General features: G+C 32.7%; 2 protein-coding genes across 2 annotated transcripts; both read right to left on the minus strand.

The window, feature by feature from the left end:
• Nucleotides 1-267: 267 nt before the first annotated feature.
• Nucleotides 268-23,243, minus strand: LOC143048024 (uncharacterized). Its single transcript, XM_076221454.1, has 16 exons — nt 23,061-23,243; nt 21,844-21,954; nt 20,928-21,053; nt 20,218-20,268; nt 19,640-19,741; nt 15,266-15,376; nt 14,860-14,985; nt 14,090-14,140; nt 12,547-12,606; nt 11,663-11,773; nt 11,099-11,221; nt 10,272-10,457; nt 9,396-9,506; nt 8,997-9,116; nt 1,376-3,754; nt 268-724 (listed from the first exon to the last, which is right to left on the minus strand). Exons 1-16 carry the CDS (start codon nt 23,164-23,166, stop codon nt 369-371), a joined length of 4,230 nt encoding a protein of 1,409 aa, XP_076077569.1. The 5' UTR covers nt 23,167-23,243; the 3' UTR covers nt 268-368.
• Nucleotides 6,389-8,241, minus strand: LOC143048025 (uncharacterized). The gene is made up of 2 exons (XM_076221455.1): nt 8,133-8,241; nt 6,389-7,823 (listed from the first exon to the last, which is right to left on the minus strand). The coding sequence occupies exon 2, from the start codon at nt 7,787-7,789 to the stop codon at nt 6,404-6,406; it is 1,386 nt and encodes a 461-aa protein (XP_076077570.1). The 5' UTR covers nt 7,790-7,823; nt 8,133-8,241; the 3' UTR covers nt 6,389-6,403.
• Nucleotides 23,244-24,618: the final 1,375 nt, after the last annotated feature.

Here is a 24,618-nt window from a genome sequence, read left to right on the forward strand (position 1 = left end):
TCAAAAACGAGTTTTTGGTATTGAATAAATACAACACCACATGCAGTTTTGTGAGTCCTTTCTTAGTATTGGTATAAGTATTTTTTCATCATTGACAGTTCAATTTTTTGTTCAGGTATATTAATCAATGAGTGATATATTTCTCCCAGAAGAAATTTAAAGGTCCTTGTGAATAAACTATACAGAGAACAATACCTTTTGTATTTGTTAGATGGGACAATAGAACTGCCAAAAGTTTAAATCGACAGGTAACTTGCAGGTGAATCTATGGAAAACTATCATAGGGTTCGCTATAACAAGTTTGTTATCACAGATATCGCTACATCAATTGTTTACTACACGTATAAACTTGTCTGTCCATATATATTTCAACCAGTAACTGTTTGTGTTACATTAAGTCCGGGAACAATCGGTTTTGTTCTTAGAATGTTATCTGCTTTCCAGAATTTTCCACCTGGTACTACAGGCACTGGTAAAACTTTTGAGGCCATATAACCCGGATGTTCATATAACATTTCATGTCCTTCAACACAAATGTTAAGGATTTCATAATTTCCAGATGGATCTGTTAAATATCGTACACATTCACAACCCGAGAACGAGATTTCAGCATTAGGAATGGGTTCACCGAGTTCATTTATTACTCGTCCAAACACTTGTGCACCTGGACATGCGCACACTTTACAACACGTTGGAACAGGTTCCACAAAATTTGTACTACATACTGTAAAGAAGCAAGTAAATTAGATTAAGTATACAGGAACGTTTATATTCAAACATAGTGATTATCCGTTTGACCGTCAACAAGATCTGAACAAAAATATTTCAAATATAACCATACGTATTTGTTGTTTGAATATAAAAAATACATTAACAAAAGTCGTTTGATTAATAAGTTCTCACCAACATTGACAAGTGAGTGTTTTCTGTCCTCTTTTATCAGTACTTTTGTGTTCTCACTAATTTGATAGACATTTTTCTATTATTACCGTAGATGTTCATATACATCGAAAAAAGTCTAGTTTGTCAGATGAAAAATCTGTTTTGTTTCATTTTCTTTAGAATTTTGTGTCCTCACTTAAAAGACGTTTTTTTATTGTTACTGCAGACATTCATTGGCAGATTGTTGACTAACAGATTTGGTTTATTTTACTTCATTGTATTAGTATTCCTATATGTTATTTTTTTCTTTGAAACTGTCTCTTTTCACTTATGAATCCTATGATGTCAATGTCATAGCATTTTTTATTTTATCAGCACATATTGTGTTACATCTAGTTATTTTAGTATTGTTTGTTTTGTCAATATTGTGATTGATATCATGTCACACAAAGATAGAGCAATACTTTGAAATAACATAAAAAAAACTGTTTACCTTTTGGACCAGACGATGACAGACTTAATGTTGGAAGTGTTGGGGATGGTGTTGGTTGTTCTTTTGAGTAATCTGGGTTTATTGGTGATGGCGTGGGTTTCTTTGGTTTCGGTGTTGTTGGTTCAGGTGTAGACGGTCTAGTAGGTTCAGGAGTAGATGCATTCGTTGGTTCTGGTGTAGATGGCTTGGTTGGTTCGGGTGTAGACTGTCTTGTTGGTTCTGGTGTTGATGGTCTGGTAGGTTCAGGTGTAGATGAATTGGTTGGTTCAGGTGTAGATGATTTAGTTGGTTCTGGTGTTGATGGTTTTGTTGGTTCTGGTGTTGATGGTTTTGTTGGTTCTGGTGTAGATGATCTAGTAGGTTCAGGAGTAGATGCATTGGTTGGTTCAGGTGTAGATGGTTTTGTTGGTTCTGGTGTTGACGGTTTTGTTGGTTCTGGTGTAGATGGTCTAGTCGGTTCAGGAGTAGATGCATTGGTTGGTTCAGGTGTAGATGGTTTTGTTGGTTCTGGTGTTGATGGTTTTGTTGGTTCTGGTGTAGATGGTCTAGTCGGTTCAGGGGTAGATGCATTCATTGGTTCAAGTGTAGATGGTTTGGTTGGTTCTGGTGTTGATGGTCTAGTAGGTTCAGGGGTAGATGCCATCATTGGTACAGGTGTAGATGGTTTGGTTGGTTCTGGTGTTGATGGTTTTGTTGGTTCTGGTGTTGATGGTTTTGTTGGTTCTGGTGTAGATGGTCTAGTAGGTTCAGGGGTAGATGCATTTGTTGGTTCAGGGGTAGATGGTTTTGTTGGTTCTGGTGTTGATGGTTTTTTTGGTTCTGGTGTAGATGGTCTAGTAGGTTCAGGAGTAGATGCATTGGTTAGTTCAGGTGTAGATGGTTTTGTTGGTTCAGGTGTTGATGGTTTAGTTGGTTCTGGTGTTGATGGTTTAGTTGGCTCAGGTGTAGATGGTTTTGTTGGTTCAAGTGTAGATGGTTTAGTTGGTTCAGGTGTTGATGATTTTGTTGGTTCTGGTGTAGATTGTCTGGTAGGTTCGGGAGTAGATGCATTGGTTGGCTCAGTTGTAGATGGTTTAGTTGGTTCTGGTGTTGATGATATATTTGGTTCTTGCGTTGATGGTTTTGTTGGTTCTGGTGTTGATGGTTTGGTTGGTTCTGGTGTAGATGGTCTAGTAGGTTCAGGAGTAGATGCCTTGGTTGGTTCAGGTGAAGATGGTTTTGTTGGTTCTGGTGTTGATGGTTTAGTAGGTTCAGGAGTAGATACATTGATTGGTTCTGGTGTGGTTTGTTCAGATGTAAATGATTGTGTTTGTTCTGGTGTTGAAGGTTTTTTTGGTTCTAGCGTGGAGGATTGTGTTGGCAACAGTGTCGATAGTTTAGTGGGTTCTGGTGTGGATTGTTTAGAAGGTTCTGGAGTAGTTGATTTAATTGGTACTGGTGTGGTTAGTTTTGTTGGTTCTGGTGTGGATTGTTTGGTAGGTTCTGGAGTAGTTGATTTAGTTGGTACTGGTGTGGTTAGTTTAATTGGTACTGGTGTGGTTAGTTTTGTTGGTTCTGGTGTGGATTGTTTGGTAGGTTCTGGAGTAGTTGATTTAGTTGGTACTTGTGTGGTTAGTTTTGTTGGTTCTGGTGTGGATTGTTTGGTAGGTTCTGGAGTAGTTGATTTAGTTGTTACTGGTGTTGTTAGTTTTGTTGGTTCTGCTGTGGATTGTATTGTAGGTTCTGGAGTAGTTAATTTAGTTGGAACTGGTGTTGTTGGTTTAGTTGGTTCTGGTGTTGATGGTTTTGTAGGTTGTGAAGTTGACAACTTAGTAGGTTCTGGTGTAGTTAGTTTGGTTGGTTCTGGTGTCGATGGCTTAGTTGGTGCTGCCGTTGATGTTTTAGTTATTTCCTGTGTAGATGATTGGGTTTGTTCTGGTGTAGATGGTGTGGTTAACTTAGAAGGCTCTGGTGTAGATAGTTTTGTTGGTACTTGTGTAGATGGTTTGGTTGGTTCTGATGTTTTTTGTTTAGTTATAGGTATTTTTGTTTGTTCACTGGTTAGTTCTGGTGTTGGGGGATTTGTTGGTGGATTTGTTCTCAGTGTTGTTGTTTGAACAGATGACGAAGCTGATGTAGAAGGCTTAGTTGGGATTCTCATAGCGGTAGATAGAGTGATCGATTCAGTTGTTGAAACAGATTTTGTAACAGCTTGAGTGGAAATAGTCGTAGATTGGCTGGTTGGTACTTGTGTTATCATAGTGGTTGCTAACGTTGTTGAAATAACTGGCTGTGGGGTCTTCGGTTGCATTGTAGTTGGTAATTCCGAAACAGTTGAAGTTTGAATGGAGGTAGTCGGTTCTTCGGTTGTTACAACTGTTGTATAACTAGTTGTCTTTTCTAAAGAAAAAAAATATATATCTTTATATACATATTTGTGTTTAGTGTTAATAAACACCGCATATATCATGTCTAAGTTCGTCTTGTGTTATTTCTTAAGCCCTCTCTGTTCAAATTTAAATCACATGAGTGAAATAAACTCATATCTACATTTATTACCAAAACGATATTTAAACATTTTGCAGACAACTCATTTCCATTAATAATTTTCTTTTACCAGAAACTAATATAATAATAAAAAAAATCGATACTACAATAAATTATGAGCTGAAGCTTTATAGAAACATCAAGCCCTAACCCTGGAGCCTACATTGAATTATAAGTCATGTACAGTTCGTACTAACATAATTTGCTGGAAATAAGATCATCAAAGATACTATAACAAATGTGTTCGTCAGACGCGCGTTTTGTCAACAAAAGATGAAACAGTGACGATTGCTGAAAAGACCAAAGAGAGATTTCGCCATTGAAGATCACCGAGGACCCAAAGTTATAAAGGTTTTTGGCCAAATACATATGTGGTAATTTATTCATGGGTTAAAAAATACTTTGAATTTGAATAAAAATAACATTCTGTAAAAAATAAATTTGTGATTATGACCATATCCATGATTATTCATGTTTACACAAAAGCTTTGGTTGCTGAGAGGAAATATCGACCAGCAATAGATAAAAAATGTATACACCAGACGCACGTTTGGTGTATGACTATTTAAGATTAACTAACATCATTCTGTACCTTCATTCAGGACTGTCATTAAAGATATTTATTATTAAACTGAAACTCAATGAGCATTATTTTGAGACAGATTAGAAACTCAAAAAGCAAACAAATCGCCCACCTTGATGTTATGCTCACAACGGACACTTTGCTATTTGCCAAATTTATCCAAATATATATTTATATCAAATATTCATGTGTAATACATTGATTAATTAAATATTACCAAATATATCCCGTCAACATATTTCAGGTTGATACTATGTGTTCATTATTGAACCATGACTTCTTCGGGGCTAATATTAAATATGTCAACTTGTCGATGTGAATTGGATACTGACTATTAGTGAAATTTTGTTTGAGTCGATCTTTTTCTCATTAATAAACAGTCAACAAGATATAATTATCTCAGTACTTTCTGGTGGTTTTACTATTGACCAGTGGACAAAAGACATTTTAACATGATAATAACGTGCAATCAGTCAGTGTCTAACGTTTTACTTTATAAACAGATCGAAAGTGTCTTTTGATATTCAGTTTACATATGCAAGTGAAAACATAAATTAGTTTCATTTTTTTTGGTTTTTCTATATGTCTGTTTCTAGTGCTATAATTTTATTTCGTATCAACAAAGTTATTGTATAAATACGAATTAATGGATGGTCTATACTGTATAGCAATTCACAGTGGCAGATCCAAAGGGAGGGGGGGGGGGGTTCCGGGGGTTTGAACTACCCCTTTTTGGCCGATCAATGCATTTGAATGGGAGCATATAGCTGGAACCCCCCCTTTACTCTGGGTTGGGAACCCCCCTTTTTAAAATGGCTGGATCCGCGCCTGATTCATGTCGTTAAAAGAGATGCTTTCCTTAAACCTAATCAATATTATTTGAAGCAAATAAAATAAGCTTTAACTAAACAATGATTTTGACCAATTGATAGAATATGTTTGTTTAATGTAAGTATAATAGTGTAATTACAGTACATGTTTATCGTGTTTGACCTAGTGCTTTTGCCATTTGATAGGGAATATTCCGATTTTAATTTCCCTTGCAGTTCGGTATTTTATATATATATATATATATATATATATATATATCATGTTTGATCCACGAACAGATGTGTATTAAAAGAAAAGGGGTTGTAGGTTAGTTTTCATCTTCGGGTTTAAAACTCGAGGTGATCCAAAGAAAATAGCGAAAACATGCATTGGCGCGAATCCAGATAAATTTGATTAAATTGATAAACATATTATTACCTGACGTATAGTACATTATAAAATATAGCTGCTTGGAATTCTAAATGTCGATGAAATGAATTTATGTGCGTTAAACGATTGAAAATAAACTCATCATAGATACCAGGATTGGAATTTTGTATTTGCGTCAGACGCGCATTTCGTCTACAAAAAAAACTCATCAGTGACGCTCGAATAAAGAAAAGGTTAAAAAGGCCAGATAAAGTATGAAGTTTGAAGAGCATTGAGGACCAAAAATTCCTAAAAGTTTTGCTAAATCTGCTTAGGTAATATATTCCTGAGGTAGAAAACCCTTAGTATTTCTAAAAGTAAAACAATAGAGACAGTAAGTTTAAGCGTCTCTGGTGTTTCATGGAACATGCGTTTAGTAGTGTTATTATCAATTTGTGTAATAAAGGATTAAAAGCGTCTCTATTGTTTCCTGAAACACAAGCAAAGGAAAGCACCGAATATGAGTATCATATTTTTAGTAAATAAACTAAGCAAAGATACAAGGTTTAAAATTTGCACACCAGACGTGCTTTGTTTACAAAAGATTCGTTAGAGGAACTGAAAATTAAAAGTTTTTTGGCATATGAAAACAAATTATCTATTGAACTTATGACAATTTTTTAAATCACAAAACTTCTTTTCTTTAATAAAATCAAATGACAAAATGAAACACAACTGTTTTAATGACTAATGGCATTGTATATAACATGTTTATCAATATAAACGTAATCATTCATATCCATTAGGATACTGGACATATTTCTGTTGTACAAACGGTTGAGTATTATATCTAAAATAGTTTCTTCCACGGGATTATAAATAGACGTTACACTTTGATTTAAATTTCCTTTCAACATTTCTCCATATCCAACTGAAGATTGTATCCATGGCAATACTATATCATACGCTGACCTGTCTCGACTGAAAACTAAGAATTTTGACTGTATCTCATCAAAAGTATCCATGCAGGTTTCCTCTTCCAAATATTTAATAACGTTCCGTCGGACCTCTTGATTAGTAATTCGTACATTTTCATAGTTCTTAGCAGCTTGGATACCATATTTCTGTGCAGATTTTACAACATTACTCAAATACACGGGTTGGAAACGAATATAGGGATCCGCCCAAATAACGGTCTTAAATTCCTCAAGTGAAAGTCCTATCATCAGTGGCTTTAACGCATAATGAATAGTTAGATTTCCGAATTTTTCAAAAGGAAATGGCCTTATTTCACAGAAGGAACATCTGATTGCAAGATAATTAATGTGGTCTTTTGACAATCCAAAATCGTAAATCACTAATCTCTGTATGTCTTGCAAAGGATATATTTTACGTACTACGTTCTTCAAAAATGCTTTCCCCTCGCTAATGTTTTCATCAGACATGGCAGTGATAATAGCTGGTGATGCCGATTTATTCCGTTGTTTTCCATAATCCGGTTTGTGGGCAGATTTGCCAATTTTATGGATGATATACAGGAAACTTTTAACCTCGTTTTGGATCAGTTTTGGTATATGTGTATTGTCCTCTTCGCGCGATTCGTTTTTAGATAATTTAGAATTCAGTTCCAATTTATTTTTAGTTTTATTTTCGAACAGATTAAGAAAAGGAGAATGGGAAACCCTTACATTTAACACTTTTGTTATTTTGTCTGACATATTACTAGCGTATCCATGAATAACATTCAAGTTTTCTTCAAATGTTTTATTGGTCACGCTTTGACAGTTAAAATGTTGATTAACTTTCACTTCGTGGTTAGTATTGAAAAAATGGTTAAACTGGCACTTCCATTTATCTGGAATTTCAAGTTGTCCACATGACTTTTCCGTTCGTTCGTTCACCATGTAAATAAAAAATGTCATTGTTCCAGTGATTAGGATGAACTGTACAAGACCAAGTATCAAATGTTTTCCTGAACATTTTTTCTTGTCTGGCTTTTCGTCGTTTTCAATGGCATCCTTTTCGCAGATAGTTTCAATCTCGATATCTTTTTTTGAGCGCCTCCTTCTTCGAATGCACAAAATGCCCTTCCATATTGCAAGTATGGAAAGATACAAACACAGCATATCTCTTTGTCATTTATGTTCTGGATTCGTAGTTCTGCAAAAATATCGAATATTTATTATATAGATGTAAATAAGTGGCCATTCATTCTTCAGTGATGAATATTGTTTATTGGTATTAATATAACAATTATTTGTATTATCACAGTACTATGATTTTCTTCTAATTATTATATTTTAAATACTGTGATAACTATATTTTTTTCTTCTTCATTTTTATCATTATTATATTATTATAAGTACTATCATATTATTATTATTATTATTATTATTATTATTATTATTATTATTATTATTATTATTATTATAAAAAATAAATCAGAATAAAAAATCTAGAATATCTTACCATTTTTATTTCAAAGGATGCTCCTATTTCTATCCATGTCACCTGCGACTCCATACGTATTCGGTAGAAGTGATACGATTAAGGCCCTAAGGTAACGGATTCCTAGCACATGTACTTCCTCTTTATCAACCCCAAAATGACAAAATTGTTACAACGAAATATCACGTCTCGATTGAACATGATATATATATATATATATATATATATATATATATATATATATATATATATATATATATATATATTTAGGTATATAACTCGTTGTAATTTTTATGAATTAATATTTCTTTCGAACGTAACGAAAATAACATAAAGACATTGCACTCAATCAAAACATATATATATATATATATATATAAATAAAGACCCTGCAATGTTTTATTTGTATATAGGGATGTATTTGCTGCTAAATTAAAAAAAAACAGCATATTTATTTAAACAAAATGTATGACATATAAAAATTACGGGAAAAGACAGCAGATCCATGCACTTGATATGACCATTTAACAATAGAATTTTTTGTTGGAAAAGAATATTCTCTTTTGATTTTTCATAAAAATACCTGGTAGTTAGTTCATGTTTAGCTTTCTGAAAAATAGCGGGAATTAAAACAATTATCTAAATTTTCTTCCAGATAAATGATTACGAAATAAGCTTGTAATATATTTTGGAAAATGTTTCCTTTTAATTTATATCTACTGGAAAAGTAATGTAATAATCGATTCAAGTGATTTTCTTTTAAATTTGTCGATCCAGTCTACAAATATTGTTGAAAACACACTTGTAGACAACTTAAAATTAGATATAAACCTTTTGGGTGTACATTTTTAACATACTTTGAAAATATTAAAATGAAAATACTACCTGAACAAAGTCCACAGAATTTACGACAGGATGTTTCTGCTATGCATTTATATTCTTCAGCTGTACATAAATTGTTTGGTAGATTGCCGCACTTAACGAAATCTTTACACAGCAGCTCATCTGAAATTAATTTTAATTATTTCATAATTGTAACAGTAGCATGATAAGTCTGTTCAAATGTTCTGAATCTTCGATCTATTGTAAAAATACAAAAATTTGTTTAATTGAATATTGTATAGCCTAAAATTATATAAGTCTTCCAAAAAGAATAATTGTCATTTCAAAATACTAAAAGCATTTCCTCCATTTTTCTTTTTCGTTTAAATTGCATTTTTTGTTATATAATCAGTTAAAAACCATTATGATTTATCACTAAAGTTTTCAAATGTGTAAGCTTACTTGTGCAGTATCCACATCTACGGGCACAGTTGGTCATTGCCCATGTTGCAAAAACCCCATTACAGGCCTCGTCGTCATAGTTTGCACAATCATCTCTTGTATCTGTACATGCTGTTTTAATATAAAATATGAGAATATGATAAGTGTAATAAATCATTTGTTTCGATGGATTGATAAACAGATAGATTGGTGTTAAACGTCCATTGATAAACAAAGGCAACAGTAGTATACCGCTGTTCGAAAGTAATAAATCGATTGCGAGAAAAAAAAACGGGTTACAAACCAAAACCGAGGGAAACATATCAACTATAATAGGAATGCAACGAAACAACGGAACACTGATGTTCAACAAAAAACAAACAACAATGCAACATACATAGAAACTAACTATTAGATAACAACTGCCATATTCCTGACTTGGTACAGGACATTTTAAGAAAAAAATAGTGGTCTTGAACCTGGTTATACAGATTATGACGAGAACATGAATGTATGCCGTGTTTTATACTAGTCCTATACATTGAACTGTTCTAACATACTAGTTCTCAATGTTACAGTCCACGGGAAGACATGCCAATCTATACGAAAACATTATTATGATCCCGACCAAACTTTCCTTAAATGTCACATGTCAAGTGGAGGAACAGAAATACAAATTTTGATAAAGCCAAGTGTAGCAAATGGTTTCAAAACATGATTGATAAGCTCGAAATCTTAACAACATTGTTTTTTTTATTCTTTTTTTCATACGTTCAAGCAACTCATATAGCACCTGCCTCCAAAGTCATTATATGTTTCTAATACATTTTTTTACATTAGTAATTCAATTAACTGCATAAAACAAATTAAAAAAAGAACATTATAATGTATGCCTACCATCACCAGTAGGAAGCACTGCTGGCGTTGTGGTATTGAGTTTATTTGGCTCCTCTGTGTGAACTGTTGGTGGTGTAATATGTTTTGTTGTTAACGGTGACGTCATGGTAGCATTTCCGGTTCCCTGTGTAGTCATTCCATTTGTTGTTGCTACTGTCGACTCTGTTATATTAGCATGGTAAGGCACTATAATATAAAAAAGCAATTGCTCATAGACATTACCACTGGTAAATGTTCAATCTTTACTGTCGTAAGATTAAAGCTATAAGATGTTGTTGAATCCTTGCTTTTGTCAAATTTTCATAATGTCTGATTTTGAATCAATACGCATTCAATTAAGTAAGTTAAATTGTAAGAATAGATATATGTTACAATTTGTGTACCACACAGATAACCTGTAATATTGTGTAGTCTTATGTTACATGTATATAGGGTATACCCTATAAAAAGAACTGTCAAGGAGTGAATAGCAAATGGACAACATAGATTATTTCTGTGTGAAAAGTAAAATCACAAAAATACTGAACTCCGAGGAAAATTCAAAAAGGAAAGTCCCTTATCAAATATGGTAAAATCAAAAGCTCAAGGACATCAAACGAATGGATAACAATTGTCATATTCCTCACTTGCTACAGGCATTTTGAATTAATACACATTCAACGAGACATACCTTGCCTCACATTCATTAGAGCTATCCCTCATCAAATTAAGCTCTTTAAATATACCTCGACAATTATCAGAGTAAATCCTCGTATTTTCAGATATTATACATACCCCCACATTTACATGATTAACCAGAGTTATATCTCGCCTTGGATACAACATACCTTCGCATTTATTACAGTATTTTCTACAGTTCATCCTAGACCAGCCTGCATAAAATGAGTCGGTACAAACATTGGCTCCATATTCGTCACAATTAGGAAGCTTGTCTACACATGGTGGTGTATCTGAAACAGAGAGATATAAGGTTTTGTTCAAGGAACGAACATATTTTCAATGAATTAATGCTGCACTGAAGACAGGTACCATTTTACATAAATCTTATAGATTCTTATTGTGACATTCTTGATATAGCATGAAATCGAAATTACTGTCATGCTGGTCATTGGCGCCTTTCGCGAAAAAAAAGTGTATTAAACGATTAAACATAAAAAGGTAAAAAACCGATGGTCAAGGAAATTATGGGTGATGATTATAAATTTGTCAACAAATACTTTACATGGGTTGGTTCACTCGAAAATGAAATCTCGTTTAATACTGTTTTAGAATATTTAGAGTATGCGTACCATGTACTGATGTAAATATATAAAAATCATATAACATGAAGAAGAAACTTTTTTTTGGTGTTTTTTCGGATTTCAAGGTAAAAGTTGTTAATGTGTACATACTAGGACAATATCCGCATCTATATGGACAGTTAGCTTTTGCCCAAGGGGAATAAATTCCCAAGCATTTCTCGTCACCATAGTTCCAACAGTTATCCTTTAGGTCTCTACACCCTGAAATATGAGTATAATAATAATAATATTTATTCAGGTAAAGGCAATATATAACATAATACATAATACAACCTTAAAATATATCAATGGTTGTTACATAGGTACCGCTAATGCCTTAACCCGAGGAAGACCCATGAAAGCAAACAATTTTATTTCTAATGGGGCCCTTATAGTCTTGACAATAAAATGTACTTTGTTTATAATATAATCTATCCTAGAATATAAAGGTATCATATACTTACGAATGCTTTGTTTGACGCGTTTCTATTTTTTTTGATTGATTTTCTACACTCATTCTAATTTATGTACTGTGGATTATGATTCTACGTTGAAAAAAGATTTTACCTAATCACTTTACAATTTGATCGAATTTAAAAATTCAAAAATTAGCGGAGGGATCCGAATCCCGAGAAAAAATGAAAAAAATGTAAAGTGAATAGGTAAAATCTGGATCATGATCCCATAATTCTTCGTGGGATCATATCAAGATTTTATTTTCCCACCGTGACACATTTTTCATTAATTACTCCTCGGATTTTGAATCTCGCCACGGTTACGAGTCGGAATATCCGCTTTGAAAAGGCTCTTTTTGAATACAAAATGAACATTTAACTGTGAACAGAATTGGTGCAATGTCTTTTCTGACAGTTTCTTTTCGTTTCAGTGGTTTTATTAAAGCTGCTTTTAGTTACTACATTTTTGTTGGTTTATGCATAACATCTTTGAATTAGAATCTATGAAACTGACTTTTGTTACATACAGTATTACTATACCTGTTTCATTAGTCTGTACCACTGGTGGTTTAGTCTCATTTGGCTTTGTTGGCACCAATGCTGTAACGATTAAAGTTTCTGTTTTATGATTCTATTCCGGACAATACAAATTGCGTAAAAGCCCTTCCGGTGTCATTAATTAAGAGTCATTTTAAATGGAGTTTTGACTAAGATAGTGATTTGGTAATCTTTGATACGTGATTGATCAAATATAAAATGAATTAATAAAAAAATAAAGTAGAAAAATGTTTGCAGTCATTAGTGATAAATTTGCTTTAACGAAACACAGAATGTCGACTCAGAAAAAAATGAGGGAACTGTTGATAAATCTAGAAATCAACGGTTTTACTCATTAACAATTAGATAATTGAAGGCGTGTTTTTTCTTTATTTTGGCGTTTCATTTTTCATTTTTACATTTTTTTGGGGGGGGGGGGGGTTAAATCTTTTAATTTTGAAACTATTTTAAATATTTTATGTATGCATGCTCCTCAGTATACGACATACAGTGGTTTATACATGCTGTCTCACTCTTATGCAATAGCCACTGTCATGGAAAGATCGTATGAGTTAAGTGATCAGTATTAACTCTTCAGTTCAGTGAATATTAGTGGAAATTAGAATTGTATTTTTTTTAAATCCAAATGTCGGAGAAAATATTTCCAATGTCCCAAAACACATGTGGTTTCACGTAAGAACGAAACTGTTGACATGATAGAAGTACTTGAAATTGACATAAAATAGCGAAGACAAGACAAAAAATATACCAAATATAGACAATATGTGCAAAAGATAAAATATTTCCGTTAATAGAACGAGCTGTGTATGCTAAGGAAGTTTGAATCTATTATATGGTGTAAATACTCATATGATGCAATCCGTCAATAACCAAACGAGTATATCCTCATTTGGTCACATCCTATGAGTACCCATATGGTCATGACCATACGGGTAAGGTTCGAATACTCATGATCTGGGACAATTATCAGATCGAATTTAACCCCAAAGTCTTGTCTAGGCTCACTAACACAGCCTTCATTCGTTAGTTAAATTAAGATTATTAAAGGAATTTATATGCGTTATCATTTTACATGTTTTAATAGAAACAATTTGAAATCCTGCATTCGTACTTTCCTTGTAATTGATCATCGTAGCGGGTTTCAATTAAAGTTTTTAACAAAAAGTTATTTTATCTTTTTATCACAGCTCTTCGTAGTTATCTGCTTATGGAACAGTTGGGTAATGGAACAATTAGACAAAAGATGATTTTAATATCAAATAGGATGCTACGAGATGTGGTGTATGCTACGAGATGTGGTGTGAAAGTCAATGGGAAATAACACTGGCAACAACACTATAAAAAAAATACGTAGAAAGGATTTGATTGTCAGAAATCCGCTATGGTCTATGTTCGGTGTACTCATAATAAATGTTATTTCATCAAGATACTGCGTCGGGCTTTTTGTATTATTATCTATCATTTTCAATGGTATGTAATAACTCAAACTATGGAATATGCTACATTGATCCTGAATATTACAAACCTGTTGTTTGAACTGCTGTGGTGTTTGGAGTTACATAATTCAAGGCAGGAACTGAAAAAATATATGACAATGAAATTAAAAATATGGAGATGTTGTCATGATTAGTAAATCAGTTTAAAATTTTTTAACAAGAGAAAATTCCGATAAAATTAAATTATAGAAGAATAATTACATTAGATGTATGTTTTATTATAATACGTTGTTCTGATTGGCTACACTGCAATCTCGCGTTATTCCTTAAGCAAATTCATTACACCGAAAATGTATCATCCATGATGACACGAGGTCCCAAATTAAAGTGCACAGGTAAATTAAATAATAACTTGATGAAAATCGTGTTTTCATGATCCTAGCTAAAAATTGTAATTATAAGTATTGAATAATAAAAAATGGTATACTGTAGCGTACTCTTAGTCATAATAAAAAAAGACAATGTTTGAATAGATTTATCAGATGAGACGATAAACACATTCTTAAATCTTAAAAGAACAAACGAATTACAGTACAATGTATCTAATCAAGGACTGTCTCTTTCCTGTACAGGCATGTTGGGTAACTTATGATTTTACCTGTTTTTTTTTTAAATGAATTAGTTCTTAGACATGCCGTATTTGTATGTTTGTAACTAGGAGTAGACAAAAAATATATATCAAAAATGTTTGTTTTAAGACGATAAATGATCATATTCAATATAATTATTTTCTTATACACCCACATTATATTTTTGTTATCGTAAGTAGGATATTGTCCTACCTGGTACCTCAACCTACCTGTACATTTATCACAAGTCTTTCTACAATTAAGACGGACAAATCCAGCATACTGGTTATCGGTACAGGCATCACTTCCAAGCTGTTGACAGTAATCTATTTTGTCTTCACAAGGTGGATAATGTCCTGCCAAAAAAAAATTAAAAATTAAGTGAGGTACGACTACAGAAACGCATGCTCTCTCTTTTGACAATTACACAGTTTAAAGCGAATACTAGAAACTATAAAGTTTTTTTGTTGTATAAAACATTTAAAAGTCTAAATGTTATTTTAAGACGAGACAAGGCAGAAGAATAACTAAGTCTTATACTCCATTTGTCAGCCTTCTTTTAAACTTTTGCATTAAATTCATTTTATTAAAGTTGTATGTAAAATATCAAACAACTAGCAGTATTTTAATGCATACCTGGACAATAACCACATCTATAAGCACAGTTATCTTTGGCCCATGGTGCATATCTCCCTAAACATTGCTCATCACCATAGTTAAAACAGTTATCACGTTTATCACCACATTCTGAAACAAGAATGGAGTAAAAAAATGATTTACATTATTCAAGCAATTCAGTAACTAAATCAGGTGGCACACAGCACGACTAACGTGTTTTATGTGAGTGGGAAAAAAAGAACAGGAATTATATGTTAATATGCTACGTGTAATTGCCTTTTAATTTATACGAATCAAAGTTTATGGCTAAACTCAGTAAAGACCCGCCGAAATCGCAATTGATAAATTCAACAACCCTTACCGTTATCTTGATGATATTTTTTCGTTAAATAACCAAGAATTTTCTCAATATACTGTTGAAATTTACCCCAAGGAACTTACTTTAAATAGATCAAATTGATACGGTAATAACTGTCTTTCCTGGATTTAGATATTTCGGGTTTAAACGGGAAACTCCACACTAAAATTTACGACAAAAGGGACGATTTTTCGTTCCCTATTGTTAATTTTCCATTTTTAGATGGTGATGTTCCTTTGGCACCATCTTACGGTGTTTATATTTCACAGCTCATTCGCTATGTCCGTGTCTGTTGTGACGTTTTTGATTTTAACGAACGCAATCTATGTATTACTGGTAAATTATTAAACCAGGGATATCGTTACCATAAATTACTTAAAACCTTTAATAAATTTTTCCATAGATATAAAGATATAGTTTTGAAGTTTGGTTGTACCTGTAGAAAACTTATTTCAAACGGGATAGCACATCCTCATTTTTACGGAGATGTTGTTAACCGTGCCCGGAAATTTATAAATGATCCTTGTAAACTTATCGCTCCTTTAAATCAACTTATTCTAAAAGGTCACCAACTCAACACTGTAATACGATCATTAAGGTCTTTCCTCTCCGTGAGGAAAGACCTTATTGTTTTTCTAATTAAGGTCTTTCCCCTACATGGGAAAGACCTTATTGTTTTTCTAATGTTTTTTTAAGGTCTTTCCTCTCCGCGAGGAAAGACCTTATTGTTTTTCTCGTGTTTTTTTTTTTTTTTTTATTCATCCAGCATTTGTTTGACATGTCCTCCCCTCGTTTGTATTGGAGTTATCAAGACCAAATATGGACCATCGGTAGACCTCATCATGAAGTATTACCAGATGAGGCTGTGTAGGATTCCATCATCCCCTTTAGAAGTTATCTCCTTTTTATTGTTTTTTTTCGACATGGCCCCCCCCCTCGTTGTTTTTGAAGATATCATGACCTTTTTTGGACAATAGTTAGATCTCATCATGATGTGTTACCATATGAGGTTGCTAAGGATTTCATCATTCCCTATGAGAGTTATGTCCCCTTGAAGCAATTTCTTTCTTTTACATTTTTCTCAAAAAGTATTCAAGATAGAATCGATTTGAAAACGGCAACATGTACAAGACCAGATGGCAATGTTAATAAACATATACTATCATTTTGTTGTTAACCCTTATAAGGAGTTATTTCCCTTGAAAAAATATACGCAATTTTTGGAAAATTGTATCTCGAGAACCGGATGTCGTAAAGACTTTGGACCTACACCAATAATCTTAAGTTCATGTGACCTTTAATTTGAACCCAAGGTCAAAGGTCACATAGTGCAAAAAAAAAAAATTACGCTGCAATTTCAAGCTTGCATATTAAGAAAACGATAAAAGTTTGCTGCATACTTACAGCGTATAAAATGTTCCTCTCGACGAGCTCTACATTTTATACACTGAGCTCAAAAGTGTCCGACTGTCTGTTCAAAAAGTTACGACGGGATGATTCTTAAAAGTATAGTATTGTGTGTATATCTTTTTTAAGGTAACAGATATCAACCTACTGTGAACTGCAAAGATGATCAGTAATTCAAGACCTTCAATTTGAGGTCAATGTCAGGTCATGATGAAATTTCACCTTGACCTTCACAGTATACTATGACCTTGACCTTGTGATATTTGAAAGGTCAAGTGGTCTTGAGTTGAATGGTGATAGTCCCATGTCTCTACGACTTCCGGTTCTCAAGTTTGATATTGCATCATATGTTTGATGATTAATTGTGACCTTGGTGAACTTTGAAATTGTCCAAATTCTTTTTCTATAATGTTGTCCTTTAACTGTAGATCATTTACCATTAACAGATTTGAGATATCTATTGTTGTTTTAGAGATAATGCAGTTTGAAATTTAGCGAGCGGTGGCATGTATTTCTGAATCAACAACAGCTTACCACTTAAAATGTTTAAGAAATTGAAGAGGTTAACATAGTTATATGTTTGACAAAATACCAAAAAAAAATCCTTGGAAAAAAACACCAAAAAATCATTTTGAAATTTTCATGTTTTGCATTGACTTTGTAAGTTTCATAACTTCTATTTATATCGTTGATATTGCATCATTTTTGGCACTTTGTCAAATGGGGTCATCTGATATATCAAATTGAAGGTCACAATAAACTCTACTTAAAAATGAAAATTTTAAACCTCCTTTTCATCCCAGGTGGAAGGGGTGGGTCATTTAGTGCCAACATTTAAATTTCTAAGATGGTATGGTTGTCGCATATCAAATGAAAGAGCATAAAGCGTACATTTCAAATTTCAAATTGACGTCCCCCAAAAATTGGTTGAATGGGGTCATTGAGTGCAAAAAATAAATTTTCTTTCACGATAGAGTTGTTGTATATCAAATGAAAGGTCATGATGTGTACATTTGAAATATCAAATTCCCGACCTCCAAAAATTAGTTAGATGGGGTTATTAAGTGCAAAAATCAAACTTTCTAGAACATGGCGTTGTCGCATATCAAATGAAAGCTCATCTACCCTGTGTTACATATATCATACTTCCGATCTTAAAAATGTAGGCGGATGAGGTTATTAAGTGTAAAAAGCGAAAAGTTTCAGAAGGTAAGCTTGTTTTATATCAAACGAAAGGTCGTACAAAGTACATTACGAAAACATCACTTTTACAGGAAAGACCTTTCAATTGTTTTACAAACAATTGAGATACTAGTTGAATATTGTTTTTATTGGTATATATATTGATTTTGTTATTAATAAATTAAAAACAAACTAAATATTACTAGTATGTTATATACATATACACATTCATGGATCTACAATCTGTCGATACCTGTAACTTGGCATTGCACAAGGTCATGTTTTTCTCTGACTGTTTATGACGTCTTTACACTAAATCCATTGGATGTTGGATGTGTACGGTTGATAGTTTAGTCTTAGATGCATGATTTTTGTATTAGTTGTTAGTGGCTTTGAACTAGCTTTCAGATAACTGCGAGTACTCTCAGATCTGTTCGTAGTGTCTTTTTGTTGTCGGGATGTACAAGTACCCGGCCACGTCCACTTGTATTTTTGTCCATCTGATGAGTTAAGCCTTTTTCAACTGATTTTTATAGTTCGTTCTTACGTTGTACTGTTATACCACTGTCCCAGGTTAGGGGGAGGGTTGGGATCCCGCTAACATGTTTAACCCTGCCACATTATTTATGTATGTGCCTGTCCCAAGTCAGGAGCCTGTAATTCAGTGGTTGTCGTTTGTTTATGTGTTACATATATGTTTTTCGTTTTTTTTTATACAAATAAGGCCGTTAGTTTTCTCGTTTGAATTGTTTTACATTGTCATATCGGGGCCTTTTATAGCCGACTATGCGGTATGGGCTTTGCGCATTGTTGAAGGCCGTACGGTGACCTATAGTTGTTAATGTCTGTGTCATTTTGGTCTCTTATGGATAGTTGTCTCATTGGCAATCATACCACATCTTCTTTTTTTATATTGATTGTATCTTTTAAATAATAGGTAATTGTGGTTTGCTAAGATATACCATTTTATCGCTTTTTTGTGCATTTTTCCTTTGATATTTTTTTGTGATAATTTTTAATATCATGCCACTCGCTTGAGATGGAAAATTATCGCTAGAAACTAAGGAGGAACGTGGCGTTGCTAATGAAATTGACATGAAATTGACAACGTCGTCATAGGTAAAATAGCGAGAAACAGATTATCATTGTTTAAGACATTCAACATAAATTAAAAAAAAAGTGATTGTTGCATGCCGTCAGAAGGTTATTTGGAGACAGATCTCGTGCAATTTTAAGCAAATTCTACTCAATACTCAAAAGTTTAAATACTTCTATACTGTCCGTTTTTCTTTATAAAAATAGTTCTAGTCTGCAGTTTGTCTGTTTTGTCTTTCATTTTCCGTATTTCATAACTAACATATTTAGTATAAGAAAATGTGGTACGATTGCTTATGAAACAACCTCCCAACAGAGACCTGCGTAACTAAAGTAACCGAAATGCATACCAGGTGTTCCTACTGTAGTCTGTTCAACTAATGTTTCATTCATGGTTTCATTCGTTAGAATTACCGTGGGCTTGATCCCTGTTGGCTTTGTTGGAACCAGATCTACAAAACGTTATATATAAATGTATGCTGCATGTGTAACAAAGTTCTACATTTGATTTAGAATCAGTCAGTTCAAATTTTCTAATCTTCGTATACAAGATAACAATACAATACAAATACATCAATAGTAATAACTGAATATAAATAAATACTTCTACGTTTTGAAGAAAAAAAGTATTAACTTGTTTTCTAAGTGCATTGACAGTTGCATTCAATATCTAAGTTTAACATTTCTATATGGAATATAATATAAATTGACAAAAACAAGAACTAGCTGATTTCAACCGCAATAGTTTATGATATAATAAATTTTGTGCACTACTAGCTCTTCCGAAAGTTTTGGCAGTTCAACAGCTGTAACTTAAGTACTACAGTTTTTAACAGGTCGTGTTATCGAAAATTTTGCCTCTAGAACTTTTTAAAGTCATATGTCATTCGATAATCAATTTCTAAGTATGTTTTTTTTTTTAACAAACCTGTTGGTAAAACATCAGTATCGTTTCCAGGCACGTAGGTTAAAGCAGGAACTAAAAGATAATTGAAAAATGATATCAGTTTAAATGTTGACGACAATAATGGTATATCAAAATCACTGCACTATTATTAGTATACTTCTATTTGCTATAAAATGTGATTAGATCTATCCAAAGACGTAATATGGATTTCAAGATTTACTTAACAAACAGGCAAACTTTATTTCATTGTCCATTTCATACACTCAAGTGTAGATGCTGTAACTGTTCTAGCTGACAAAACAATTAATGTTGATATTTTTTGTTCTATCCTTAGTTTGTTACAGTTGATTATGTTATATTTTGTATATTTTTTTTTATACATAGACCATGGTGTTATTACATGTACTTTGTCATGAATTATCTTAAAATAGGGTCAAATTCTAAAAGAAAAAAAAATCAGATTAGATACCATGTTGTAAAATAGATATATCCTCCGGGTATACCAAGATACAAGTTTTACAAATTACCTTTCGTAATATTGTGTAAGTGAATATGATGTATTTAGGTTTTTGTTACTAGAACTTTTTACTGTGATTTCATTCTATTTGTTTCAACTAACGAGAAGTTTTCTAATAATAATGGCTGATATGTGTTGTAACAGTTGATGATATGATTTCTTTTTATGTAAAACTTTAGTCTTATATGTAGAACCGTCGGTATGTCAGACTTACTTTCGCATTTATTACAAGTTTCCCTGCAGTTAAGACGAACGTATCCAGCATACAGCTTCTGGTTACAAACTTCACTGCCAAGTTCTTTACAATAAGTTATCTGATCTTGGCAGGGTGGATAATTGCCTGTATTTTAAATATAAAACATTATAAAGTTGGTAGTGTCCATTAATTTATTGTACTTTGCACTTAAAATAAAACTTTAAATGTATAAAGAGCGATTGAAATGTATGATCCTCGCAATAAAACATTTTGGTGAGTGCTGAAAGAGTACGATTAATGTTGAGACAATGTTGATGCTTCATTACATGAGGATGCAGACAAGCTTCACCTAAGATAGATGTAATTTATCTCATATTAACTTGGTTATAAAAAGATATAAGATGTGGTATGAGTGCCAATGTTGTTAAAAGTAAACCATTAAAATTGACAGTATGGCCTTCAACAAGGATCCTTGGTTAACACCAAAAAGCAAGCTATAAAAGGCACCAAAAATGAATAGTGAAAATCACATTAAAACAAGAAAACAAACGTAGTCCGAAATAGTTTAATCCAAATTATTACGTAAAATCCACAGTTGGACATAACTTGAGCTCGATTGAAAAAGCACCGGTTACCTTTTAGTCATCATCATTATTCAATAAATTAAGAGATTCGTACAGCGGTGTGGTATACAGCTTGGATGCTTATACGGTGTAACATTAACAATACATTGCAACATTGTTTTTTTTTCACCAGGAAAAAAAACTATCATGCTATCTATATCATGAAAACACGGAAGTTGCAACCTCAGCAGTAACGCTCGATGATGGCATAGGCTAATTATCTTATATATTTAAAACAAAAAAGAACTAGCAGACTAATATTCTACGTATGTGTCGAACAAGACAATTTTTTCTTTTACATAAGTTTTTACCTGGACAATAGCCACATCTGTAAGCACAATTTTCTCTGGCCCATGGTGCATATCTTCCTACACAAGATCCGTCGCTGAAATCAAAACAGCTATCTAATTTGTCGCTGCAATCTAAAGACAAAAAAACAACATAAATTATCTCATAGCAACTGTTGAAAGGTTAAACACATGAAATAAACCAAACATAAATAGATTAAATGTAGACACTCCGGGAGGTCCAATTTCACCTATCAAAAGGGCTTTCAATATATATATATTAAAATATATGCAATATCCATATCCATTGATATTCTTTAAGTTTCGTATATATATAGTATTATTGCTTATTTTATACATAGATGGAGAAACGTTTGAGTATTTATATAAACAAAAACAAAAATAACATTCGTAACCAAAACCAAAAAATCAACTGAAAGTAAAACCATATATGGTTTCGGATATAGATGAATTGACTTTGATTTAAGATGTCAGTCGATGTAAATTTTACAAAAACATGTAAAATTTCCAAAATATGAAGAGCAGAGAATCGGCTTAGGGCGTTTAATAATATTTTGATTTTATTTAGTTATCCAAAACTCCCGATATTAAAATCCAGTTTAGGTTTCACAATTAAGGTGGTACCTAACACTACAGGGAGATAACTCTGTAAAATCAGCAGAACATTTTAATGACTTTGTGGTCTTACGGGAATATTAAGCTTCTCAATGATCAAAATAAGTGTGTGTCAAACTGCTATATCAGTGTAATTTTTCTGATTAAACGCTTGGTTCAAATTTTTAGAAATTTTTAATTTTTGTCAAAGGGTCAAAGTAAATACTTTGTCAAAATTTTAAGAAAATTAAAACGAGGCAAATTAATTTTAGTTTAAGGTGTTAGGTAACACCTTAAGGTAATACTTAATTTGAACGCTCAAACCTAAGCATTCGAAAGCCAGGGATGATAGAATTCATAGAAACGTTGGTATAGCTGTGTGACCAAAGTGGCATACATATTATAGACAAACGTATAAGGCTAACTATGCCAGAGGAACTTTAGTTTCTAAAAAGAAACTTTTCAAGTCATCGACAGTGAAGTCAAATTTTGAGATTTTATTCTGAGAATTTACAAGTTTTATATTTGACTTTGTGAGCCAAAAAATACAGTGAAACATGAACTACATATTTTAGCCGCATGGTTTCCATGAACTGTTAACGCTATATAATCATATCTATACAAACCTGGCATAGTACTAGCATACATTTTAGTAGTAGCATCCGAAACACCTATAGTAGCTCCATTAACTAACGTTACCGCTGCAAGCAATACTAAAATAATCGAAAACATTTTAAACCATGAACCAAGTGCTGCTTACAGAGACCTTATATTGGAGGAACTGCACTGTTCTGTATTGGGATCATGAACTGTATTAATGTGAAAGATAGTGCATCGATCTTTTATAACCAATAAACAAAGATTAAAGAAAATAGTGACCATAAGGGTCTGTATGTATGAATAAACGTTACTGATGTTTTAAATAAGTAATATTTCTATGTTAGAAGTAAATAGCTTTCATTCAATTATAAACTAATGGATTTGTGTTTTACATCAAACAATTGGGCAGTACTTAACCCAGTTAATCCCCATTTAAGGCCTCTAATTCAATCTACTGCGTTTGGTATGGAATTGTGGTGGAATTAGTACAAGTCATATTTTGATAAAATTTGTAACTGAAGTACCCTCACCGAGCAAGATCACCTATGACAAACACGACCTAAGTGTCAATCCGTCCATTATAACGTACGAATTTCACCGTTGTCTGAATTATTATTGAAGAAGAGGTGTGACATTGAATTGTTATCAATTATGCCCTAATTTTACCTTTATTGAACTCAAGACATATTGACATATATTGTAAAGTTTGTTTGTATAACAATAGGTCTGGTCGTGAACACCATACAGGTACATGAAGGAGTCCAATATTCTGACGTACTTGTGAAGGGGAATGCTGATATGTAAGATACAATAATAAAAAGCAAGTACAGAAACATATTCTGAACTGTACTCAAACGAACTGTCTGTGTTCTTGACAATTACGCCGAACTCCATTTGTTCCTGTACCCTTAATTTTATCTTAGGACCATTGCTAAGGTATTTATACATAAACTAAAAGGTTAACAATTGTCGCATTTTTTCATTAAAAAACAAATGTCATGGTTTAAATATATATTCTTAAAGTTTTGATTGAGAAATGTTGTAGTTTTTTTAGAAACTAAGAGGCAAAGTTAATCATAGATGATTTCGTCTATCATTTTTAGGATACTTTTGATCCTAAGCTTTTCGAATTTTAAACATGACTGGTTTTCAAACTTTTGATTAATATTATAGCGTTCTTGATGAAGGTGAGCACAGAAACCGCTTCGGACCTATGAAATTTAGAAATTCTCATTACCATTTACTGATTTCGTATGAAATTAATAGTTTTTCTATACCTTTTCATGTAATTGAATATGTTGAGAAACAAAGTTGTGGTCTTTGAGTAAAAGACCTGTGGTAGTTTCTATTCTAAATTCCTTTATTTTGTTTTCTAGAATTGAATGTTTTAGAGTTTGACATTTGATGTTGACCCATTGTTATATCTCATAGTAGGGTTCTTTGTTAAGTGTAGGGTCGCTTGTTCGAAACACAGATTGGAAAATATAAATCTGCTCTTCCGCTTAGAACGCGTCAAATAGAGTAGGAGAAACGATTGGTTAACTCAGAGTCAAATACAGGTATCTTGTCAACTAGAAAGTTTAA

Source organism: Mytilus galloprovincialis, chromosome 10 (genome assembly GCF_965363235.1).
Source record: "Mytilus galloprovincialis chromosome 10, xbMytGall1.hap1.1, whole genome shotgun sequence".
Lineage (NCBI taxonomy): Eukaryota > Metazoa > Mollusca > Bivalvia > Mytilida > Mytilidae > Mytilus > Mytilus galloprovincialis.